The 21,465-nt window shown below is 39.4% G+C and overlaps 2 protein-coding genes across 3 annotated transcripts in view; one reads left to right on the top strand and one right to left on the bottom strand.

Annotated features, from left to right (window-relative positions):
- Ctnna1 (catenin alpha 1) overlaps positions 1 to 21,465 on the top strand; it is a 165,059-nt gene that overhangs the window by 101,107 nt on the left and 42,487 nt on the right. The gene's annotated exons all lie outside the window — the stretch shown is intronic.
- On the bottom strand, positions 10,190 to 12,915 carry Lrrtm2 (leucine rich repeat transmembrane neuronal 2). Of its 2 annotated transcripts, none has more exons than XM_008834279.3 (2): positions 12,425 to 12,915; positions 10,190 to 12,077 (listed from the first exon to the last, which is right to left on the bottom strand). In XM_008834279.3, exons 1-2 carry the CDS (start codon positions 12,426 to 12,428, stop codon positions 10,531 to 10,533), a joined length of 1,551 nt encoding a protein of 516 aa, XP_008832501.1. In that variant the 5' UTR covers positions 12,429 to 12,915; the 3' UTR covers positions 10,190 to 10,530. The 2 variants fall into 2 exon arrangements, with proteins under 2 accessions (XP_008832501.1, XP_029419970.1); XM_029564110.1 differs by having other exon boundaries at positions 10,190 to 11,649; positions 12,425 to 12,913.

Below are 21,465 nucleotides of genomic sequence, written 5' to 3'. Positions count from 1 at the left end.
TCTTTCCTCCCTTAACTTGTTTTCTTGGGTATTTAGCTCAGTTAGAATAATTGCCTAGCATGCTTGAGGTCCTAGGTTTTTGTTTGTTTGTTTGTTTGTTTGTTTGTTTATTTATTTAATTTATTTTTGGTCATTTTGAGACAGGGTCTCCCTGTAGCCCCAGCTGGCCTGGAACTCACTATGTAGACCAGGCTGGCCTGGAACTCATAGAGATCTACCTGTCTTTGTCTCCTGAGTGCTGGTACTAAAGGCAGTGCGCTATCCCCCCCTCTCCCCGCAAGTTTGATTTCTAGCACAGAAGGGGAGGGGGTAAGGAAAGACTACTTAGGAAGCCTGTCATGTCAGTGAGTGTTAGTAACATAGGAGGGCACAATGAGTCTTAAATTTTAAAGAGTTAAATTTTCTAATTAAAACCAGTGATTGTTTTATCTTTTAAAAATTGTTCTTTCTTATAGATTCTTAGCCAAGGAGAACATTTAATGATTATCAGCACAGCTAGGTAGGTTCCACAAAACTTGATTCTCTTTGTTCTCTAGGTAGAGGAAGATGGTTTATCTTGGGTTTTTGTAGGTGTTTGGAACACCTACAAAAGTTTTCCATGTTGTAGGTAAATATTCAACTACTGAGCTATGGAAGATATTTTAAATTTAAAATCATATGAGCTGGCTGTGGTGGTACACGCCTTTAACCCCAATACTCGAAAGTAGAGGCAGGTGAATCTCTTTGAGTTCAAGGCCAGCTGGTCTATATGAGTTCCAGACCAGCCAGGGCTACATAGTGAGATCCTGCCTAGAAATAAAAATAAAAAATAATTCTAGTATGGAAGTAATATAGCTTGATTTAGTAGGTACATGGGTGCTGTCTCTCTCTCTCTCTCTCTCTCTCTCTCTCTCTCTCTGTACAGCATAGTTTGAAATGTGATAAGGAGAATTTTTTTTTAAATTCAAGAACACTTTATTCCTTTAAAGAAAGGATAGCTCACACAAGAGATACTTATTGAAATGACAAAACTGACTCCATTTGGCTCTGATTTTTGTTCACCCAGAGTTTCTGCCTAGCTCTGCCCCCTGCAGCCAGCCAGTCAGAACCAGTCCCAGGGTACATTGCTTCTACAATACTGGTAAACATATAAATGCCCAGTCCTCTCCCAGCATCACCATGGAACCCATTGTTTATGCAATTCTAAGAACTTGTTTTTCCTAACTCAAACTTTTTCTTAACTGAAAACTTCTCTAGTGTAACTATGATCTGAGGTAACTACAGTTACTGACTTTGTCCCTGGCATGAGATAATTATGGTTTTAAGCTTTATAAACCCACTCTGCTAATAAAGGACTCCTAACTTGACCAACACTATGTGGCATTTCAGTGCCTCCTGCTCCATGTTACACTTATTAATTAACAAAGGAAGTCCACAGTAAAGCCAGACTTGTTCCTCACACCTGTAATCTCAGCAATCAGGAGGCACAAGGAGAGGGATGTTCAGACCATGGAGGGCAGTCTGCTCTACATACTGAGACACTGTCTCAAAGCAGAAAGTTCACAGCCACCTATACTTTATTAAATCAGGAAAAACATAGAGGAATTCCAAATTCAGCACTGGGAACTAAAGCAGGAGGTTCATTGAAAATCCCTGGTCACCCTGAGCTAGAGTTAGACCCTGTCTCAGAGGAAAAAACCAAACTGGGTCTGCTGATTCATGCTGGATTCCCAGCACTCTGGGAGGTAGAGATCAGAGATTTGGCCAGTCCTTGATACATCAATGAAATTAAAAACACAGCCAGGGCACACTTAAGTGGGCAGAACCTGTCTGCCAGCTACCTCACTGTTGGCCCTAGAAATCCATGGGCATACTCCCTGGACCCCCAAGTAGCCAGTCAGGGCATTGGTGGCCAGGTAGGGACAGTGCTCAGTTCTGGTTCATTGACAGCAGGGTGGGACAGGACCTGACCTGGGATCTGCAGGGCACAGTAGACGCCCACCCCACCCCTTGCAGCCAGCCAATCAGAACCCCCGCAGTCTCGCTTCTTTCTTCCTATACTGCACTGTCAAAGAACAAGTGTTCCACATACAAGTCCAGGATTGATAAAACTTCTTTGCTTGAAAAGGTCTGGGGGTAAACAAGACGAAACTCAGGATCGAGAACTGTGTTCAGGTCATCAAAGACTTTGATCCAGAGTTCAACAGATTTTTCTGGGGCTGCATCGGGAGCTGCCATGCAAACTGGACTTTCCACTGAGTCTGGAGCTGCACTGATGGCTGGGTCTAGTGAGGCAGCATTTGCCTGAGATTGACCTGGGTCCGCTGCCCTGGACCAGGAAATTCTGCAGCTGATACCTGGCCAGCAAGCATATCCTCCTGAGCGCTACACCCAGGAAGCTCCTAAGAGGGATCTAGGCTGCAGAATCCTGGCTCTGGCCTTTGAGGCATGGAGCTGCAACCGGATGTACCTGGACATGCTGAGTCTGCACTGGCAGAGGCTCGGGCTCCAGGGCTCACTCAAGTCCCAGCCGGTCTTTAGCCCAATTGTTCTTGACCCAGATCTTGACCTGATACTCATTCACACGAATCTTTCACTCAAGCTCCATGCATTCCTCATAGGTCTGGTGCTTGTACTTTCTGAAATATTCTTGCAAAACTTGTTTCTGCTCCTGGGTATAAGCTGCTTTCTTCTGTTGCCTCCTTGGAGGACTGGGGAGCACTTTGAGCCTAGGAGGTGGGGAAACCTGACTATCTTGAGTGTCCATGGGCATTTGGAGAACTGGGACCTCCGGGTTGCTTGTAGTAATTTGGAATCTTGGTTGCACTGGGGGTGCTGGGTTCATTTGGAGCCTTGGGGGCCCTTGGAGATCTGTGGCTGCCGGGTTGTTTCCATTCATTTGGAACTTTGGTTGGATTGAGGGTGCTGGGTTCATCTGGAGCCTTGGCGGCATTTGGAAACCTGGGGCACTGGGAAACCTTGGAGCATTTGGGAACCTGGGTGCATTGGTCCGGCTGAAGGCATTGGAATATCTGAGGGCATTGGAGGGCCCGGGAGCACAAGAGGATTTGGTGGCACTGGAAGAGCTTCCTGCATTTGAGAATCTGGGACATCAGCAGGCTCCTGTATCTTGGTGCTGCTCCATTCTTCTGTTTTTGATGAGAAAAATTTTAAAGTACTCATTCATTCATGTAGACTTTCTGTTGCATGCCTGGGTAGGCTGCTTATCAAGAATTGACATAAAAGAACAAGTCTGTTGATTCTCTAAACCCCCTTAGAGATTCTGTCTGACATTTTTTCGTATTGCTCTGACATCTGACTCCATTTTATAAAGAATTCAGACTTTTGCATATGAGATAAGATAAACCAGTGTTTCTTTCATGTGTATATGAACACACACACACACACACACACTCTTTTTAAAGACAAAATCTTGCTGATACCCAGGCTGGCCTGTAATTTGTAACCCTCCTGCTTTAGCCTTCTGAATGTTGGGATTACCACCATACCTGGCTAAATTGTGTTTCTTTACCAGATGAAAGCTATGGGTTTTGTTTTTTTCCCTTGGCCACCATGTAGATGAAGGCCATATGTGAGAAATAACTATTTTATTGTTCTACCAGTGCTTCTTAACCCTTAGTGTGAATTATTAAAACCCTTCAGGGTTTGGTTAAATCTTGAACCCCACATAATTTTACATTACATTACATTAATTTTCAAAGGGTCTTGTAATCTCTGAAACATCCTGGACCATTGGAGTTGAGAAACTTTGCTTTGGGGTTGGAGAGATGGCTCAGTGGTTAAGAGCACTGACTGTTCTTGCAGAAGACCTGGGTTCGAATCCCAGCACTCACATGGCAGCTAACAACTTTAACTTAAGTTCCAGGGGATCCGACAGCCTCTTTTGTCTTCCACGGACATTGCATGACATAGGTGCACTTACCTACATGCAGGCAATACGTGCATACACAAAACAAAAATAATAAAATATTTTTAAAAACTTTGCTTTTTAATTTAATATCCCATTTAGCTATTCTGTAGTTGAGATTATATTGGTCTGTGCTTTTTGGCTCTACCATATTAGGTTATGTGTAAGTTAAAACAAAGTTTTTGTAGAAGTTTTGGGCACCAAGCAGTTGTTCTTTGTATATTTATCTGCTCAGACTTTGGAGAAGGGGAAGGCAGACAAGGATTAAACCCAGGGCCTCCACATGTAGGCAAATGGTCTTCTTACTGAGCTATATCTGATGGAAAATGTTTTTGTTCTTCACAAGAATATGTTTGGCCCTCATAGTAATGAAACATATTAGCTAATATAAATGGCTATTGTTTTTTATATGTCATTCTTTAGAAAAAGCAACTTAGAGCTTTGGTAACTCTACTTTTGCTATAAATGCCAGAGTCTAAAGATGGAGTTATATTCTAAACATAATTGTGAATGGCTGTGGAGTGTAGTTCATGCTTAACTATGACTCATTTTGCATGTCTTCCCTGTGGTTCTAGGTAAAGTCTCTTGAAATTTATAAAAAAGCTTTTGGAATTGTCTCTGGGGCTGCATTTAAAAATCTGGTTCCCATGGAAGGAGATGCACAGGTGCCTCTCCATGCTGGGTTTCTAGCAGTATTTCCTTTGAAGCTTTAGGTTAGGCTTTGTTGCCAAACCTTTATGTAGAGAGAGAGTTGATATAATTTGTGGGGTTTACAGGTTAAGATGCTTCATTGTACTTGCTTGGAGCTTTCTTGATCTTTATGTCCCTTTTAGATAGTGGAAGAGAAAGTTAAAGATTTGTCCCAGGGCTGGAGAGATGGCTCAGCAGTTAAGAGCACTGACTGCTCTTGCAGAGGACCCGGGTTCAATTCCCAGCATCCACATGGTTGCTAAGAATAGTCCTTAACTCCAGTTCCAGGGGAATCCAAAGCCTTCTTTTGACCTCCACAGCATTGCACACACTTACATGCTGGCAATACACTCATAAGAATAATAAATAAAATATTTAAAAAAAATAAGATTTGTCCTTTCCTAGTTTCCTAAACCATCAGTTAGTGAAGAGGCAGGTCAACCTTATACTAAGGAGAGATGTTTGGAATAGTTATATTCTCACCTCTCTTTCTCTTTTTTTCTTTGTAAATATAATTTATAGTACATTTTGTCTGAAGGAGACTTGATAGCCAATTGGTTAGACTTATTTTATAAAAAGACTGGGGGAAACCACTTAACAGACCTTGAGGAAATATTTCTTTTGCATTTCAGTGGGGGAAACCTGAGAATTCTGTGATTATTCAGGCAAAATTAATTAAAATAACTCATAGAGAAGTCAGGTGTAACTTTACATGGGCATTTTGAGATTAAAGTGTATAAAAATTATATTAATAAGCTCTGTTCCTTTTGTGCAATTTAAAACCACCACTACCTATGCTCACTAGTGTGAACAGAATTATTCTGGCTGTAAAACTATGCTGTTTGTTCTGCACTAGTTAAAGCTGAGGTTCCTGCCTCTGATCTGATCCCCCAAATCCCCAAGTATTTGGAGAAAAGTGTGTGTGTGTGTGTGTGTGTGTGTGTGTGTGTGTGTACACATACATGTGTACATGGAAGCTAGAAGAGGGTGCCAGGTGGTCTTTTCTATCACCTTCTGCTTTATTCCTTTGAATAAGCCTAGAGCTAGTGGGGTTTTTTTGGCTAGGCTGGCAGCCAGCAACCCCAGGTGGTCTTCTTCTTTCCCCTCCTCCACCCCTTCCAGTGCTGGGGTTAAAGGCATGTGGAAGACCATACCTGGCTTGAGAGCCTTTTAAATCCTTTTGTCTGTGTTGGCAGTGGGACTGGATAACAAGCAGGAGGTACAAACTGCAACTGTGACACAATCAGTCATGGCAGTTCCTGGAAGTCAAGACGGTTTCTGCCCTAACTTTGCCCAGGCATAGCATCATGTCTGAGGGTATTTATGCTAAACAAAATAACACTAGTTAAAAAAAAAAAATTCCATCATTCATACCCTTGGAGCTGGCATCATTAGGGATAGAGTAGGTCACGTATTGAGCCTTCATGGTTCTAGCATGTTCAGTACCTGTGAACTTTCAGGAGTGGTAATCAAGGTGATGCTGGGATATGTCCCAATTTTGTAGAGGCCAAGTTTCTATTAAGTCCAGGCACCAGGGTGCCTGGTGGTAGTCTGTTGTATTGGGAGGATTGAGACAGGAACAATTAACCCCCAGGGCTTACAAGAACAACTTCTAATTGCACGGTGGCAACCCCTGCCCCCCCCCATTTCTTAGCCAAATTTTGTCTTTCCAAATAAAGATAGGTAATGATTAGATGCCCCCTCCCCCGTTTTCTTTCAGCTGATACATTTGGCATTGAGGAATAACATAGTATAAAAACAGCTGTTAATTTAACTTATCTGTCAAATGTTTTTTCAGATTTCTTATGCCAGCATTAGAAGGTTTCAGGGAAGTTATAAAAGAAAAGAGACATTTGGTTTTTACAGTATACACAATTTTAATAACAAAACTTGTCTGTACACTGTATTATATCCCCCAATTCCTTATGTAATAGTATTTTCTTCCTACCCCCAACCCATCTACCCCATCCCCAATGGCTCTTAAAGGTGGATTGAGTACATGTTTGGACTGTTCTTTGGGCTTCTAATCTCAGCGTTGATAGGCTCACCAAACAAATACTCCATGTATCCGACTTTCTTTTTTAATTTGAGGAAGAAAAAGTCAGTTGAGGGAGTTGCAGAAGTTTCCAGATGTTTGCAGTAGCACAATAAAAGTTTAAATGGTTATTTTCTTTTCTTTTTCCTTTTTGGTCTTAGTCAAGCACTATGAGTTTGCCCCAGGTTAGATAGAGAAACATTTATCTATATAGATGGCCTTACTGTCATTTTATTGTTTTGGTTTGGATTGTTTTTTTTATGGTTCAAGCACTTCAACTGAGAAGATATGAAAAGTATGTCCTGTAACAGACTTTTGAAATATTTCTGTCACTGTATTACTGTATTAGGAAAATTATTCTTGTAAGTCAGCTGTTAAAAATATTCTTGCTTTAAAATTTTTTGATAGCCACACATTGGGGGCAGGGAGAGAGAATTGAGAACACAGGAAGTTTATAGCCTTTCCCCCTTGTAAAGTATGACTTAAGAAAATAATAAGCCTGTTTTTTTTGTATTTTAGAATGCAGGCTAGTGCTAGTTTATTTTAGGGGGAAGATGGAGTTTAGCTTTTGGTGACTAGCATTAAAATAAACAGATGGACTTTAATAACTAGTGAGTGGAATTGGGAAGTCCAGTCAATCGCATTCATTGAATCGGTGCAGAAATTAGACACATTAAGAACTTACACGTTATAATACCAATTTTTGACTTTAAAACTAGGGTCTTCACTTTTTGATTTTGGCAGTAAGTCTTCTGAGTTCTGTGTGGGTTTACAGATATACCAGCCCACTCTCTTTTCAGAAGGGTAAGATTGAAGTCCCTGCAAGCTACAGAAATGACTAGAAGAGTTGCAAACTAGTTCTTAGGCTCAGGTACATAGGATGTCATAGTCTTCTTTAGCATTTTTCTAGAGAGGCTATTTTTCTGGTTCTTAATGGTCATTTTCCTCTAACCTTGAAATGAGGAAGAAAGGAAGTTGGAAGGTGATGGTGAAGAAGATAAAACCCCATCAAAAAAGCAAGCCCTCCACATTTATAACCGGAACTACTTAGAGAGTTGCTGTGATGTGTAGTTCTATCCTGGCCAGTTGGTAAAGATAGTACAGATACTGTGATAAAATACACAACTAATGGAACCCTGTTTTCATAGGCAATTAAAGAGAAATTTGTGCTTCGAGTGAGAAAGGAAAAATACTTCCAGTAAATTAGCAAATGTGACAAAAACTGTGGAAACAAATAGAAAAACAGAACCTTTTCCCCCGGTGACCTCGGCTATGTTCTTCCCCTGCTATTAAATGGCTTGCTTTGCAACATACATTAAGGATGTCTTCACTTTGTGGTCCATTTTACTAACTATATTCTTTAGGATTAGTGTAGAAGTTCTTGTTATTTCTTACTTTTCTATTCATAGTTTGAATTAATTTTGGTTGTGATTTGAAATGATGAAGAACATTCCTATCCCTTAGGGCCAGTGGAATCTTGTGCTCTCAAGACTGTATTGTGAACAGGCTGTCTGTCATCTGACAAATGGCAGTGGTCACCATGATAAATGAATTGGTAAATTTTAGCCCATGGAGCTCATTTGTTATAGGGGCTTCTGATCCAGCCCCTCTGTAGGGAAGTAGTGCTCTGCGCTCTATGCTGGAAAATCAGCAGCTGTCTGAGCTCAGACAAGCTCAGAGTCTGGTTTATCAGGAGATGAAATGCTTGCTACTCAAGACTATCTAAATTGAACTGTTTTGAGGCTTTGCCAAATTAATCTACCCATGTTAAAAAAGACAGAGAACATAGTTTCGCTGCAACTTGTGATTTTGTCTGGTCTTTACTTAGAAATAATTTCTTTGAAATGTAGGTATCTTTTTAAGTGCTAAAGGAGGAAAATCATGTCTAAATCTTTAGAGCTAAACATTTTTGATTCAGTCCTGGAAAGAAAACAAGCCTTGAAAGAAGGATTTAATGTTAAACATAACTAAAAAAGACAGAGAACATAGTTTCGCTGCAACTTGTGATTTTGTCTGGTCTTTACTTAGAAATAATTTCTTTGAAATGTAGGTATCTTTTTAAGTGCTAAAGGAGGAAAATCATGTCTAAATCTTTAGAGCTAAACATTTTTGATTCAGTCCTGGAAAGAAAACAAGCCTTGAAAGAAGGATTTAATGTTAAACATAACATGTATGTTAAGGAAAAGATGCCCTTTAAAAAAAAATAAAAAAAAAAAAAAAAGACAGTGACTTCCTCTAAGGATTTACATATTTTTACACATAAAAATTCTTGTTTTTCTAAAATCAAATTAATGATCCTTATTTCAATTTTCTCTTACATGAAACCTTCTTTATGGAAAAATTCTGTGGGAATTGGTTACTTGCATCTAAATCCCAAATATGCCATAGTTTTCCCATAGAAGTCATAATCGGAGAAATTGAATACTTATGGTGGTTCTCATACTGAAAAATGTGGTATCATTGCATTTGTTGTTATGGTTATACAGTGTTTATATTTATACCAAAGAGCCTTCCTTTCTTCCCTTTTCAGTGCCGGTCCCTGGGCCTTGCTTTATTTGGTACAAATTGTAAATAACCACTTTTGCTGCTTGGTAACTAACCCGAGAGTCAGGTTTCAAAATCTCTGCTCTCTATCCTCCTACCTTCATGCTGCCTTCCGCTTAATGTTGTGTGGCTGCAAAAGTATGTCGAGTGTTCCACCATAAGATTCACCTCAGTAATATGTTGGTCCTGTCACAGAAGGAACCAATAATGTGTGCATCTTTATTAAAAAGGCAAATTTTACACCATATTTTGAAGGTAATTTTTCCATTGTTTCTTTATAATACAGCAAGAATCAGTGTTATGCCTGTTTGCTAGCCAATTATTTTTAATTTGGCTCTTTGAGGTTTAAAGAAAAATCAGAAAAAGGCAGATGGAAGAGGCTTAAACCCTTTGTCAGGGCATCTTTATGAGGGGGATGGTTTTTCAGACTCGAAGGAATATGTCAAGATTGTTAAATTGACACAGCATATCTCTTCTCTCCCAAATGCTATTTTTTTACATAAATAAGATTTAGTAAGTTAATTAGTAAAATGGTAATTTAATACTAGTATAAAATGATAGTCTAAATGCCACAAAAATCAGCATGTTCATTACAAGTCAAACTAGAGTTGTATGATAAGAAGTCAATGTAATTGTTTAGTATTGATTTATTATAATGAGACCTTTTATTAATAATCTCTTGGATTCATTGTTGAAATATATTAAAGTGACACCCAGCTTTATTAGAATTACATAAAGGGTGCTGATTTCATGATGTAGACTTTGATAATGTCTATTAACCAGGCAAAAACTCTGAAAGAAGAGTGTTTAATATTTACCAGTCTTCAGCATACATGTACATCTACTTTTCACACTGGCAATAGATTATAGTTTGAGTAAATACCAAATTATCACACGAGAACTTTGCTGTCTTCTTTTAAACAGGAAGCCAGGTGTAGTACATGGGATAGAGAACAGCGATCAAACAGGTTTTCATCCCTGTCTTTTTCTGCCTAATAGCGTTTTTTTCTGAACTGTTTTGAGTAGAGAGAGAGAAAAAAAAAACATGGAGACCTTAGTGTAAATGTTTACATACAATAGTATATAATTACATACATGAAATGTCTTATTTTGAAGTAAGCATTTAGATTTTCCAACGAGAGTGCAAATTAATGTGAGCATTGCTTCATTTAACACTGAAAATATGTTTTCATTTAAAAAATTAAAAATACTTCAACACTTCAAAAAATCAAGTCTCCACTTGATTTGGAAAATTAGGCTTAATGTCACCATTGGTAAAAATTGGATATGTATTTGGCCCCTACTATGTAAAATAGGTTACTTATCTGATGTGACTTTTGATGATGGGTAGATATTATACTTCACATTCTTTGTATGGCAGCTGCTGACACTTGCACTGTCCATAACCATTAATGATGATGAAAGGTCCTTCATGGGTGGGTTCATACTCATTATACGGTCCTTGATCTGACATGTTTGACATATGGAGTCGTGTTTGGGATCGGAGCTGCCTGTGGTTCTGAATCATAGAGCACTGCCTAATTCTTCTTAAAGTGGGAGGGCAGCACTTCCTGGAAATGAACACTATAAAAATAATAAAAAAGAAAGAAAACAATAAAGCCATTGTTCCTGTAATTACTCGCTGAGTAAAGATGGCATTGTCTGGTTCAGGAAAGTGTTCCTCTGTAGTAACTGCAATGCCTGCAGTTGTTGGGATTTCTTTGTCTCCTACATGGTAACTTGATGAGCTTATTCTTTTTGTATATTCAGTGGTTGGATCTCTGTAAGTTGTAGCCATGACAGTGACAGTGGTTGATAAATTCCAGCAGAGCTGAAACCCATGTACTGCATCTAAAATATCCTCTCCTTGGGTGTGGTCAGGGCTGTGGCATAGGATGGAATGCTCCCACCGACCTTGGAAACTGCCCAGCCAGGAGGCAAGAGCACATATTCGTGGGCTGCATTCCCACAGATTGCCAGAGAGGCCGATGGTTGTGAGGGATCTCAGGGAGTTTAAGATTTTGGAATCAAGACTGTTTAACTTGTTGTTATCCATAAGGAGTATTTTAAGATTAGGCATCGTTTCAAACACTGTCAAGTCGATGGCTTTGATTTCATTTCCAGTCAGGTCTAGCTTTTCTAAAGTGCTCCAGGTCCACTCCATTCCACATGTCAAGTTGCTAATTTTGTTCCATTGTAAGAAGAGTGTGTGCAGACTGCTTAGCCGGAGGAAATGAGCAAAATTAATCTTCGTCAGCTGGTTGTGCTCTAGGTGAAGCTCTCTCAGTTTGATTAATCCTGCAAATCCATTGCGAGCCAAACTTCGCAAACGGTTTGTGCTCAAATCCAGAAACTCTAGACTACGACAGTCCCAGAACAGGCGTACTGGGATAGTCCGCAGGGAGTTGGAACGTAAATGCAAGGTTTGCAGCTTCCGAAGGCCATAGAACAGCTCAGGGTGCAGAGATGACAGCTGATTAAAAGACAGGTCCAAATTTTGCAGGTTAATCAGTTGGGTAAAAGTTGTGTTTGGCAAATAAAATATTTTGTTGGAGCTTAAGATTAACTCCTTAAGTTTATATAGTCCTTGGAAAGCATCTTCTTTTATTGTTGAAATTTGATTGTGATCTAAATGCAGCCAGGTAAGTTGACTGAAGCTGGCAAATTGATCTCTTTCAAGCTCTGTGATGTGATTGTGCCTCAGGGACAGGCCCAGAGAACCCTTGTCTGTGGCGTTTGGCACTGAGTGGAAGCCCTGAGAGTCGCAGTAGAATAGCAGCTTCTCACAGCGGCATTTGGGTGGACACGCCATACCCAGGGCAGGCAGCATTTTTAAAACCACACTCATTGCATATATTGCTGCCAGCATAGGGGCCCCTAATGGCCACTTGAAATGTAAGCCTGCAGAATATAATTTAAAGAAAACAAGAAGATAGGATATGTTTCAGCAGAACATATGGGCTGTTAAAAGCAACAACAATGTAACATTATGATGAAATATTTCATTGCGTATAACTTATTTTTCAGTCACTGCAGAAAAATTAACCTTGTTTGTATGACTGAAGCAGAACTTAAAGCATTTATAAAGATTAAATTAAATCATGCCCCCTTTCTCAGTGATACACCTTTATATAAATCTTAAAATCCAAAAATAACAGTGATTTGCTTCAAAAAACATGAATTCACTGGCTATTTTTAAAGCGTGATTCCTTGTTGACTGTATAAGACATAGAAATGCATGGACTTACCCATTCTTCTGAGCACATTGGAGGCTGCATTCAGTCAGGGTTGTCAGACTCAACGCAGTGAGTCTGTAAAAGGCTCTAACATGCAGGAGCCTTTGACCAGTTTCCTGTTTTCTGTGTCCCAGGCTTTTCAAGTAAAATTGAAATCTGCCCGGGTGAGTTGATTTTTCCTTAGGATATTCCTCTAGATAGCATTGGTTTCATTTTCTGTGGTGCTCTGATCCCTTAAATCAGCTTTGATTATGTTATTAATTTCCTCCTCCCCCGATTACTGCTGATCATCAAAGCATCAGTCTCTCCTTCCTGCAGCTGTTAGTTCTCTTGGTCTTAACTTGTTGATGGCAGATGGGCGGCTTGTTGCAGAGAAGAGCTCCTGGAGCAGCATGAGTGCATTTACTGAAAAGCTTTTCCGAGAAACGGCACAAGAATGGATTTGCTTATGTGCTGCGACCACACACAACTGTATATAGGCTGACGTCACCGGGTGACGTGTCTTTTGTTTGGGTTTTCCAGAAGCTTTACTGTTAAAAAGCACCATGCTTTATAATAGTCTTGGGGTCCTTGAAAGACCCTCCGATTAAAATGAATCGAGAAAGAAGAACTGACTTTAAAACATGGTATTCTTTCAGTGTAGGAAGCAACAATGAGGTTGTAATAAAGGCTGCATTCAAGATGACCCGTCTGAACAGTGAGTTGGACTAGCGGAGTGATGATTTTTAATGTGTGTGAGAGCTAGTATTAGACTGCTGATTCTCTGTAGATCTTCTAAATGTGCAGAAGTCTGCACGATTGATTTATGAAATGCTGTTTTAAAACGCCAGCCTAGCAAGGTAATTCCTCTGCTCTGATAGTTTGGAAAGCTACTCAATTGCCTTGTCATACTTAGTGAAAAAGCAAAGTATGACTGTTGCTAAACTAAATGGGCTTGCTTTCTTTGTCATTAAGAACTTAACATCTTAAAGGCAGGATAAAGAGGGGTTAGCTTCCAGAAACCATGGTGCCCCCCCACCCCAATTGAGAATTTCAAAGGAACTCTAAAAAGATCTTTACTTCTCTTATTACATAACAATGTTTTATCACCATGCTGATTGAAAAATAGTGCTGAGTTGATCTTTGAATGCCCTACTAGGAGAAAGGGAAGGTTGTTATACAGTCATTTTTTTATACACGTGACCCAAATGTTGATAGTGGAATGGAGATGATTTTGAACAAGTAATGCAGTGTGGCTGAATTCTGGCGTGGTCCCCAGTATTTCTACTTCAACATCTTACCTATTCCTTAACTGAAAGCTACAGTTACTGCTCAGATTGGGAGGTTGTGGCACTGAAAAAAACTGGAATGTTTGCACACCAGCTCCTACTGGCACACTTAAGAACTGACTTTGAGTCTTATACCAGCTCTTGTTGGACTTCTTCTTAGGAATAAAAAAAAAGAGGTCATTTAGATTGGGAAGGAGTTTTGGTTTTGGTTGGTTTTGTTTATCTTAACTCTAGCTTCTTCCTGTTGTATAATTTTTCAGACCTCAGATATGAATGTTTGTGGCTAGTATTATATAAATGCATAAGATGTTTCTAGCATGAATCAGTGTCATGTTCTCAGGCTATACTAAGGGAATGCCTTTTAATATATCTTTGCCTTATTGATTTAGCTGTATGTACTTATTTCTTTTCTTATCCTTAGTGAAGCTTGTTTCAGACCTGAAAGCAGAAACCTGAAAACCACCGATGTCTGTAAAACAAGAACACTACTGGCTTGTTGTCTTTTGAGGGTTTCATTCCACTAGGTGAATTCTATGAAGTCATTTTCTGAATAGATAAAACTTTTATATTGGAATATGACTATTCCAGCGATAACTAGAAGATGCTTAAGGTCTCATCCTTAGGGCCCTGTGTATAAGTTTTGTTTGATTTTAGTAATCAATTACGTATTTTTGAATTTTTCTAAAAGTCACCTCAAAATTTACTTAGAAGTACAAGTTTTATTGAAGGTAATGCCTTAGAAAGTATGAAAGGAGAGGGAAGGCAGTATCCGTACATGTGATACTGTGAAGGGAGACGAGAAGGAAGGCTATACAGACAGACTACAGTGTACTTTGTACATAGTTTCTCTGGCTGAGCTGAAGTTGCTCGTGTCCCCAGGAATGAACTTGCACTAGTACTTGCTCTACCAGCATGCTGACTCTAATGTGCCACTCTCCCATTGACCCTGATCTTCCTCTAATCCCTTCTATACCCTGGTGTTCACAACCTGGGTCTGGAGATGGGATTGTGAAATATTATTGCTCATTCGCTTTTCTGTGGATAAATTTTAATCAGATTCCTACTGAGTCTGTGACTCTAGGTTGTAGTGACATTGTTCTCTAGGAGCTTGCCCCTAAAAATTCCAGGCAGGGAGTTCACATGGGCAGTCTATTACGTTAATGTTACTATTATTAATGGAAAGGAAGCCCTTAGAATGTTGTGAATGTCTACTTGAAGTCAGCTGTTCTCTGACGAAAATAATCTTTGTAATGCAGAAGCTGGATTAAATTCTCACAAGTGACCACTTCAGTTCCTTGCGTAGAAAAAGTATTTGAGTCAGTTGAATTAGAGCAACCGTGGTTAGGAATGAGTGCAAGTATGTGAAGATTTAGAAGGAAAAGCATCTCCTTACTTTTTCTGGGTCAGGGTCTTACTGTATAGCCTTGACTGGCCTGGAACTTGCTATGTAGACTAGGCTGGCCCTGAATTTACAGAGGCCTGTCCACCCCTGTTTCCCAAGTGCTGGGATCAAAGGGTGTGTGTGTGTGTGTGTGTGTGTGTGTGTGTGTGTGTGATTTCTTAAATTCACAAGAGACTCCTGAGTCATTTCAGCTTGTGGATTCCGTATCTGTGGATCTGTGGAGGGCAGAGGCTAGCCTGACTTGGGTCTTTTCACTTTGTTGTCTCCCTGTCTCTTACTCTGGGCCTTCTGTTCAGTAAATGTTTGTTGGAGTTGTTAAATTCATTGGACCCAATGTTATAATTTAGGTGTTGAAATAATATTATCTCTCAGAAACAAAATGCCTCCAGATTGTTTTGCCTTTGGAATTCTCCCATCTATTTTTCTGTGGCGAGATGGCTCAACACTTGTTAAGAGCACTTGTTGGATTTCCAGCACCCACACGATTGCCCTCAACCTCCTGTAACTCCAGCTCCAGAGGATACAATGCCCTTTTCTGGCCTCTGCTGGTTTGCATTCATGTGTTAACCTGAGCGCACGCATGTGTGTGGTGTGTGTGTGTGTGTGTGTGTGTGTGTGTGTGTGTGTGTTGTGTATTTTTTTTTTATTAAATAAGAGACAGTTTTGTTATGTAGCCCAAATCCTTCTGCCTCAACTCTCAAATAGTTGGTATAATAGGTGCCTGTTAGCATGCCCTGCAGTTTATTAGTTTTTTATATTCCTGAATAGGTGGATAGACCTGCTTTTGCTGTATCAGAATGACTGAGGAACACAGTTCTTTCAAGGTCATAGTCATTTTTCTCACCTGCCTACTTTTTGGGTTCAGAGGTTGAGGCTGTGGACCCAAAGACATGTTTGGGCATGCACGTGTGTGAGTGTGTGTGTTTCTCATTGATCTTATTCCTTCCCTTCATCCCCCCTTCTCCCCTCCGCCTCCCTCCCCCCCTTTTCCTTTATTTATATAGATAGCATTGTTCTCTAAACTAAACTTCTTTTCATTTTAGAGCAACTTTATTCTGCATATAAATGTTTGATATATTTATTACCAAGCAAAGGAGAAGTAAAATCTAACCCACTTGTCCTCTGTAAAATGGTTTTAAGGAAAGTCACTGAATCTTATGGCAAGATTTAGGTAGCTGTTGTTATCTACATTCTTCTACATGAGAAATGCTTTTAACAAATACCTGGATGATTGGAGGAGGTTACTTCAGTCATACAGATATATAAATGAAATTTTCTATTCTTTTATGGTAGATAGTAAGTTTTATATTTGTTTTATACCAAAAAGTCAGCTATTCCTTTAATTGTATTTAATTCTAAAAATTAATGCCTTGGCACCAGAGTGTTGCACAGAGGTATCCTGGACACTGTGTTGAGATAAACTTTGTTGCTGAAGTCTTGATCGCTGCTTGGAAAAATCTCTTATACTTTTTGAATAGTAGCAACTTTTAGAGTCGAGATACTAGACTGTGTGGATCTGAATATTTCTCCTGAACCCTTTTAGGTCTTACTTGGCAACCACATACTTGGGCTTTTGCTCTATCAAGACAGAATAAGTAGTTTGGGGGTTTGTTTTTGTTTTTTTTGAAGGAAGAGGGTTTTTTTCCTCTTCTAAAATGACTGCATCACTTACACATCACTTGAGACAATGTAGTATCATCCCTGTTTTGTTTTGGTCTTTGGCCCTTTGTTGATTTTTTTTTTTCTTTTTTCTTTTTGAGACAGGGTCTCCCTGTAGCCCTGGCTGTCCTGGAACTGACTATGTAGGCCAGGCTGGCCTTGAACTCACAGAGATCTGCCTGCCTCTGCCTCCCAAGTGCTGGGATTAAAAAGGTGTGCGCCACCACGCCCAGCAATTTTTTTTTTAAAGGCTTTTTGTTCCTTTATTAGTAAATATGACTGAGAAACAATTGAGAAAACAGGTTAGTGTGGTGGGCAGTGTTCCACCTCATCTTGCAACTTACAGTTTGGAGTACACCCTTCTAGTTTGGAGGATGTTTGTGTGCTTTGGCACTTGGTACTCTTGAGGGAATGTCAGGGCCAGGGTCATGAGGCAGCCTAGTTCCTTACACTAGAGCTAGTCTGTGTCTAGGGCTATAAATTTAGTAATAAATCTTGGCTTGATTCACCTATTTTGGGAGTTAGGTGAGGGATTTTCCATAGAAGTTTGGGGAAGTAAGTATTTAAATTTAACATGAAGATATTTTCTTTTTGTACTGTAGAAATCAAAACAAAACAAAAATAGTAGAAATTAGTTAGGCCTGGTGGCATACACCTTTAGTCCCAGCACTAGGGAGGTAGAAGTAGGTGGAGCTCTGTGAAATGGAGAGCAACTGGGGCTACAGGGAGACCCTGTCTCAAAAAACAAGCAACAAAATAGCAGAAATTACCTTGGCCTAATCAAAAAAAAGGTCTCTTCTGCCAATGACTTGTGTTTATATTTCCCCCTTTAGGTTTACCCTTCCTGGCTTTTCCCTCTCTACATTTCTGAATAACTTGATTTAGATGTGTTTCTTCATACCTTGGGCTAAGCAGAGCCATTTGCACAGAATAGAATTAAGGAATTAGATTATCATTTATACTTACTTGAAGAATCTCTTAATTTTAGTGGGCTCTGGTCCAATTGGCTAAATTTAAAGAGGTTAATTTGCATGTATATTGGCTCCATGTTAACACTCTTAGCTGAAGAAGCTTGGAACACCACTCTCTGTAAGAACATAACTTAAAAAAAAAAAAAAAAACAATTAATTTACTTTTTTGTTTGTGGTACTAGGGATTAAACCCAGAGCCTTGCACATAGTAAATGTTATACCACTGAGTTACATTCCTGGTTCTAAGAGCCTTAATAGATTCTGGGATGAAAGGGCAGTGACGTGTGTCATGAAAAACAGTAAGTTTATGATAGCATCACTGCAAAGAAAATCAGGAACAAAAATTCAGCCCAAGGTGTGCAAGATTTTTTTGTTGTTGTTATTTAAAATGTTTATGGTGTATATGTGCATGTGCCAAGGCACATGTGGGAGGTCAGAGAATAACTTTCAGGAGTCAGTTCTCTCCTTCCATTGTGAGTTCCAGGCTTGCATGGCAAACATCTTTACCTGGTAAGGCTGAGCTATTTCACCAGCCTTTAAAGAAAAAAAATTTATTATTATTATTATTAAAAGTTTATAACAGTGTCAATTGTATGTGGATTTTTTTGTTTTGTTTTGTATTTGTTTTTGTTTTGTCTTTTTGAGACAGGGTCTCTCTATAGCCCCAGCTGTCCTGGAACTCACTGTGTAGACCAGGCTGGCCTTGAACTCACAGAGATCTGCCTGCCTCTGCCTCCCAAGTGCTGGGATTAAAGGCATGCGTCACCATACCCGCCTTTTCTTTTATTTTATTATGTGTATAAGTGTTATATCTGAATGCGTGTAAGTGCACCCATGTCATACATTGCCCAAGATGGGCAGAGGAAGGCATCAGATCCCCTGGACTTGGAGTTATGAACAGTTGTTAGCCACCATGTGGGTGCTGGGATTTGAGCTGGATCTTTTGCAAGAACAGCCGGTGCTCTTAGCCACTGAGCCATCTCTCCAGTCCCTTGTATCTGTTTTTGAGATGTTGATCCCTATTTTGAACATTACTGGAAAACGTGTTGCTAAGGCTTCAGGGAGGAGTGAGGTTATGCTGGCCTCTGCAGGTGCTAGTTCTGCCCTGATGTTTGTTCCATGTGTCTGTCTATACATTCTGCCTTCTGTTTGCATGGCTGCCTATTGTCTGTCTAATGTCTCCGTGGGTTTTCCCTTTTGTAGAGGTACACTGATATTTTTTTATTTTGCAGCTTTTGGCTTTTTCAGACAGTATAAAATAATCCTTTTAATGTCTTTGATACTTACACAAGCTTATTATAGAGGTAAGGTTCTGGCATCAGATTTCCTGAATTATAGGGTTTATATATTTAAAATTGATTGATATTGCCACACTGCCTTCTAAAGAATTGTAACCATTTTTCTCCCTTGCTTAGTCTATAATTCTGTACTACTCATCCTTCTCTGCAATTAACATCATATCAGAGGTCATTGGACTCTGAAAAGTGTCTATGACTCTGATAAGTTAAAAATATTCTCTTGATTTGTTCTTTAAAGATTAGTTGAGAGTTAACATTATTTTGTATGGATATTAGAATGTTCTTTTCCTGAAGACTTATTATATTTTCTCATTCCTACTCCCTGTATTGGTCATTTTCTTAGAGACTTGTGTGATTTTTTTTGTTTATGAAAGAAATTAATTTTGCTGTATTTTATAAGCATTTCTTCTGGTCAGTCATCTTTTGAAAGATTTTATAGTTATTTTCTAAAGGTGGTACTACCATTAGAGAAAACACCCAAACTGTAATGCTTATTTCTAAACTCTGAGGCGATAGAGATGGAAAGTGGGGTGATGTGTATGTAACATTAGAGTTCATCCCTACCCCCCTAATTTTTGGATGAAATAAGTATGGTCAGTCATAATAGAACCTTTGTAATTTAAGAATAGAATTCTTTTTAAAAGGAACTTAGAAGTACAGTACATACAACCCGCTACTGTTGTGCTTTCCATGAACTTCCAGTGGCTCCTGTCATGTTCGACTGACACAGAGCCCACCAGCTCTCTGGGGGTCAGATGGCACAACCACTTCTTATGTTATCAGTAGATGTGTATCAATGACAGTGTGTTGCCAGCCCACATCAGACCTTTAGTCACTACTCAGAGACTCTTTAGTAGGTGTTAGTTTCCTTTGGTTTCCAAATATTTTTCTGAAGATTGTCTTTAAAGGTCCCCATTCTTTTCTAAAACCTTCTTGGGGTGATTGTTAGTTTGCCTATAACTTCCTTTCTGAAGTTCCTTACCTTTTGCTTTGTTTAAAGGCTTCTGTCCTATGGACAGCAGGCCTTCTTAGGTGCCTGCCTCAGTGTGTCCCATTTGTACCTAGATGTCAAGGTGCTGCTCTGTTCTTTCTCTCTGTTTCAGTATCTTGGGAGGAAGAGGCTTCACATGCCTGTTCTGACATTTATCTTTTAGAACACTAATTTTTATTTTCTTTTTAAAAATTTTATTACATTTATTTACTTATTTGTGTATATGTGTATGGGTGTGCACACATGAGTGTAGCCTTATAGAGATCAGAGAACTACTTTGAGGAGTTGGTTGTCTCCTTTCACTGTGTGGAGGCTAGACATCCACCTCAGGTTGACAGGCTTGGTGGCAAACATTTACCTGCTGAGCCATCTTGCTAGCCCTAATTCCGATTTTATGAGGGCAATGTAATTTCTGAGGCAATACATAATTGATTAGTGCTTCCTATTAAATTAAGCAAATCTGCCTGTCTCTTTTTAAAATATTTCACAGTTGGGCTTGTGAGATACAGTTGAATTAAGTGTTGCTCTGAATTATTTTATCTCAGATTATAAGCCTTTTGTGAGCAGGATTATGGTTAGTCCTGCCCATTCTAAGCATTTGGAGTAGGGTCCCTAGAATTTGCTCAAATAAATAGTTAAGTCTATTTACGTAGGAGGGAGGTTAGTGGCTATTCCATGCTTGTCATAGATAGGCTGTGAAGGCCCTCCTAATGAGAACTGTACTGTACTGTACAGGCTGGCCCAGCTAATAACCTTTGCTTCTCCTCAGGTCAGCTGGTATTTACTTGCTAAAGAGAAGCTTTATCCTGAAGCTTCAGGCATACCTTACTGGTTTTAGAAAGCCCTTTGCCACTGCAAGCAGAAATACCTATGTCAAAATTAAGCAAATCCCCAATGGTCTCGGTAGAATAAAGTCTCTCCATTAGATGAGCACTTAGGATATCTTAATTTAGTTTCTTCATTGTTCTGATAGTAGTTAAACATTCCTAATCTGAAAACCCAAAAACTGAAATGGGCCTGGCATGTGAAATGGGCCTTTAATCTGAGCACTCGGGAGGCAGAGGCAGGCAGATCTCTATAAGTTCAAGGCCCGCCTGGTCTACGTAGTGAGTTCCAGGACAGCTGGGGCTACAGGGAGACCCTGCTTCAAAAAGACAAAACAAACAAACAAACAAAAAAAAAAACCTGAAATGGTCCAAAGTCCAAAACTTTTTGTCAGAAAAACTGTACAAATATTCCAAAATCTAAAAAAGCCTCTGAGATCTGAAATACTTCTGGTCCCTAGTATTTTGAATAAGGGGTAATCAACCTGTCTGTCCCATGGTTGCTTTTCTTCTTGTTATGTTTGAAGTACTTTATTTTACAATAAAAATTCATAGCAACTTTAATTTTAAAAGAACAAAACTCTTACAGATCAATAAGCTACCTGTTTTTTTCAAGCTCAGTCAGTGTTAAGGTTCTGTA

The sequence above is a fragment of the Nannospalax galili genome, unplaced genomic scaffold (genome assembly GCF_000622305.1).
Source record: "Nannospalax galili isolate Female #2095 unplaced genomic scaffold, S.galili_v1.0 scaffold856, whole genome shotgun sequence".
Lineage (NCBI taxonomy): Eukaryota > Metazoa > Chordata > Mammalia > Rodentia > Spalacidae > Nannospalax > Nannospalax galili.
Note: the sequence above shows the minus strand (reverse complement) of the source record. Positions and strands in the feature narration are given on the sequence as shown.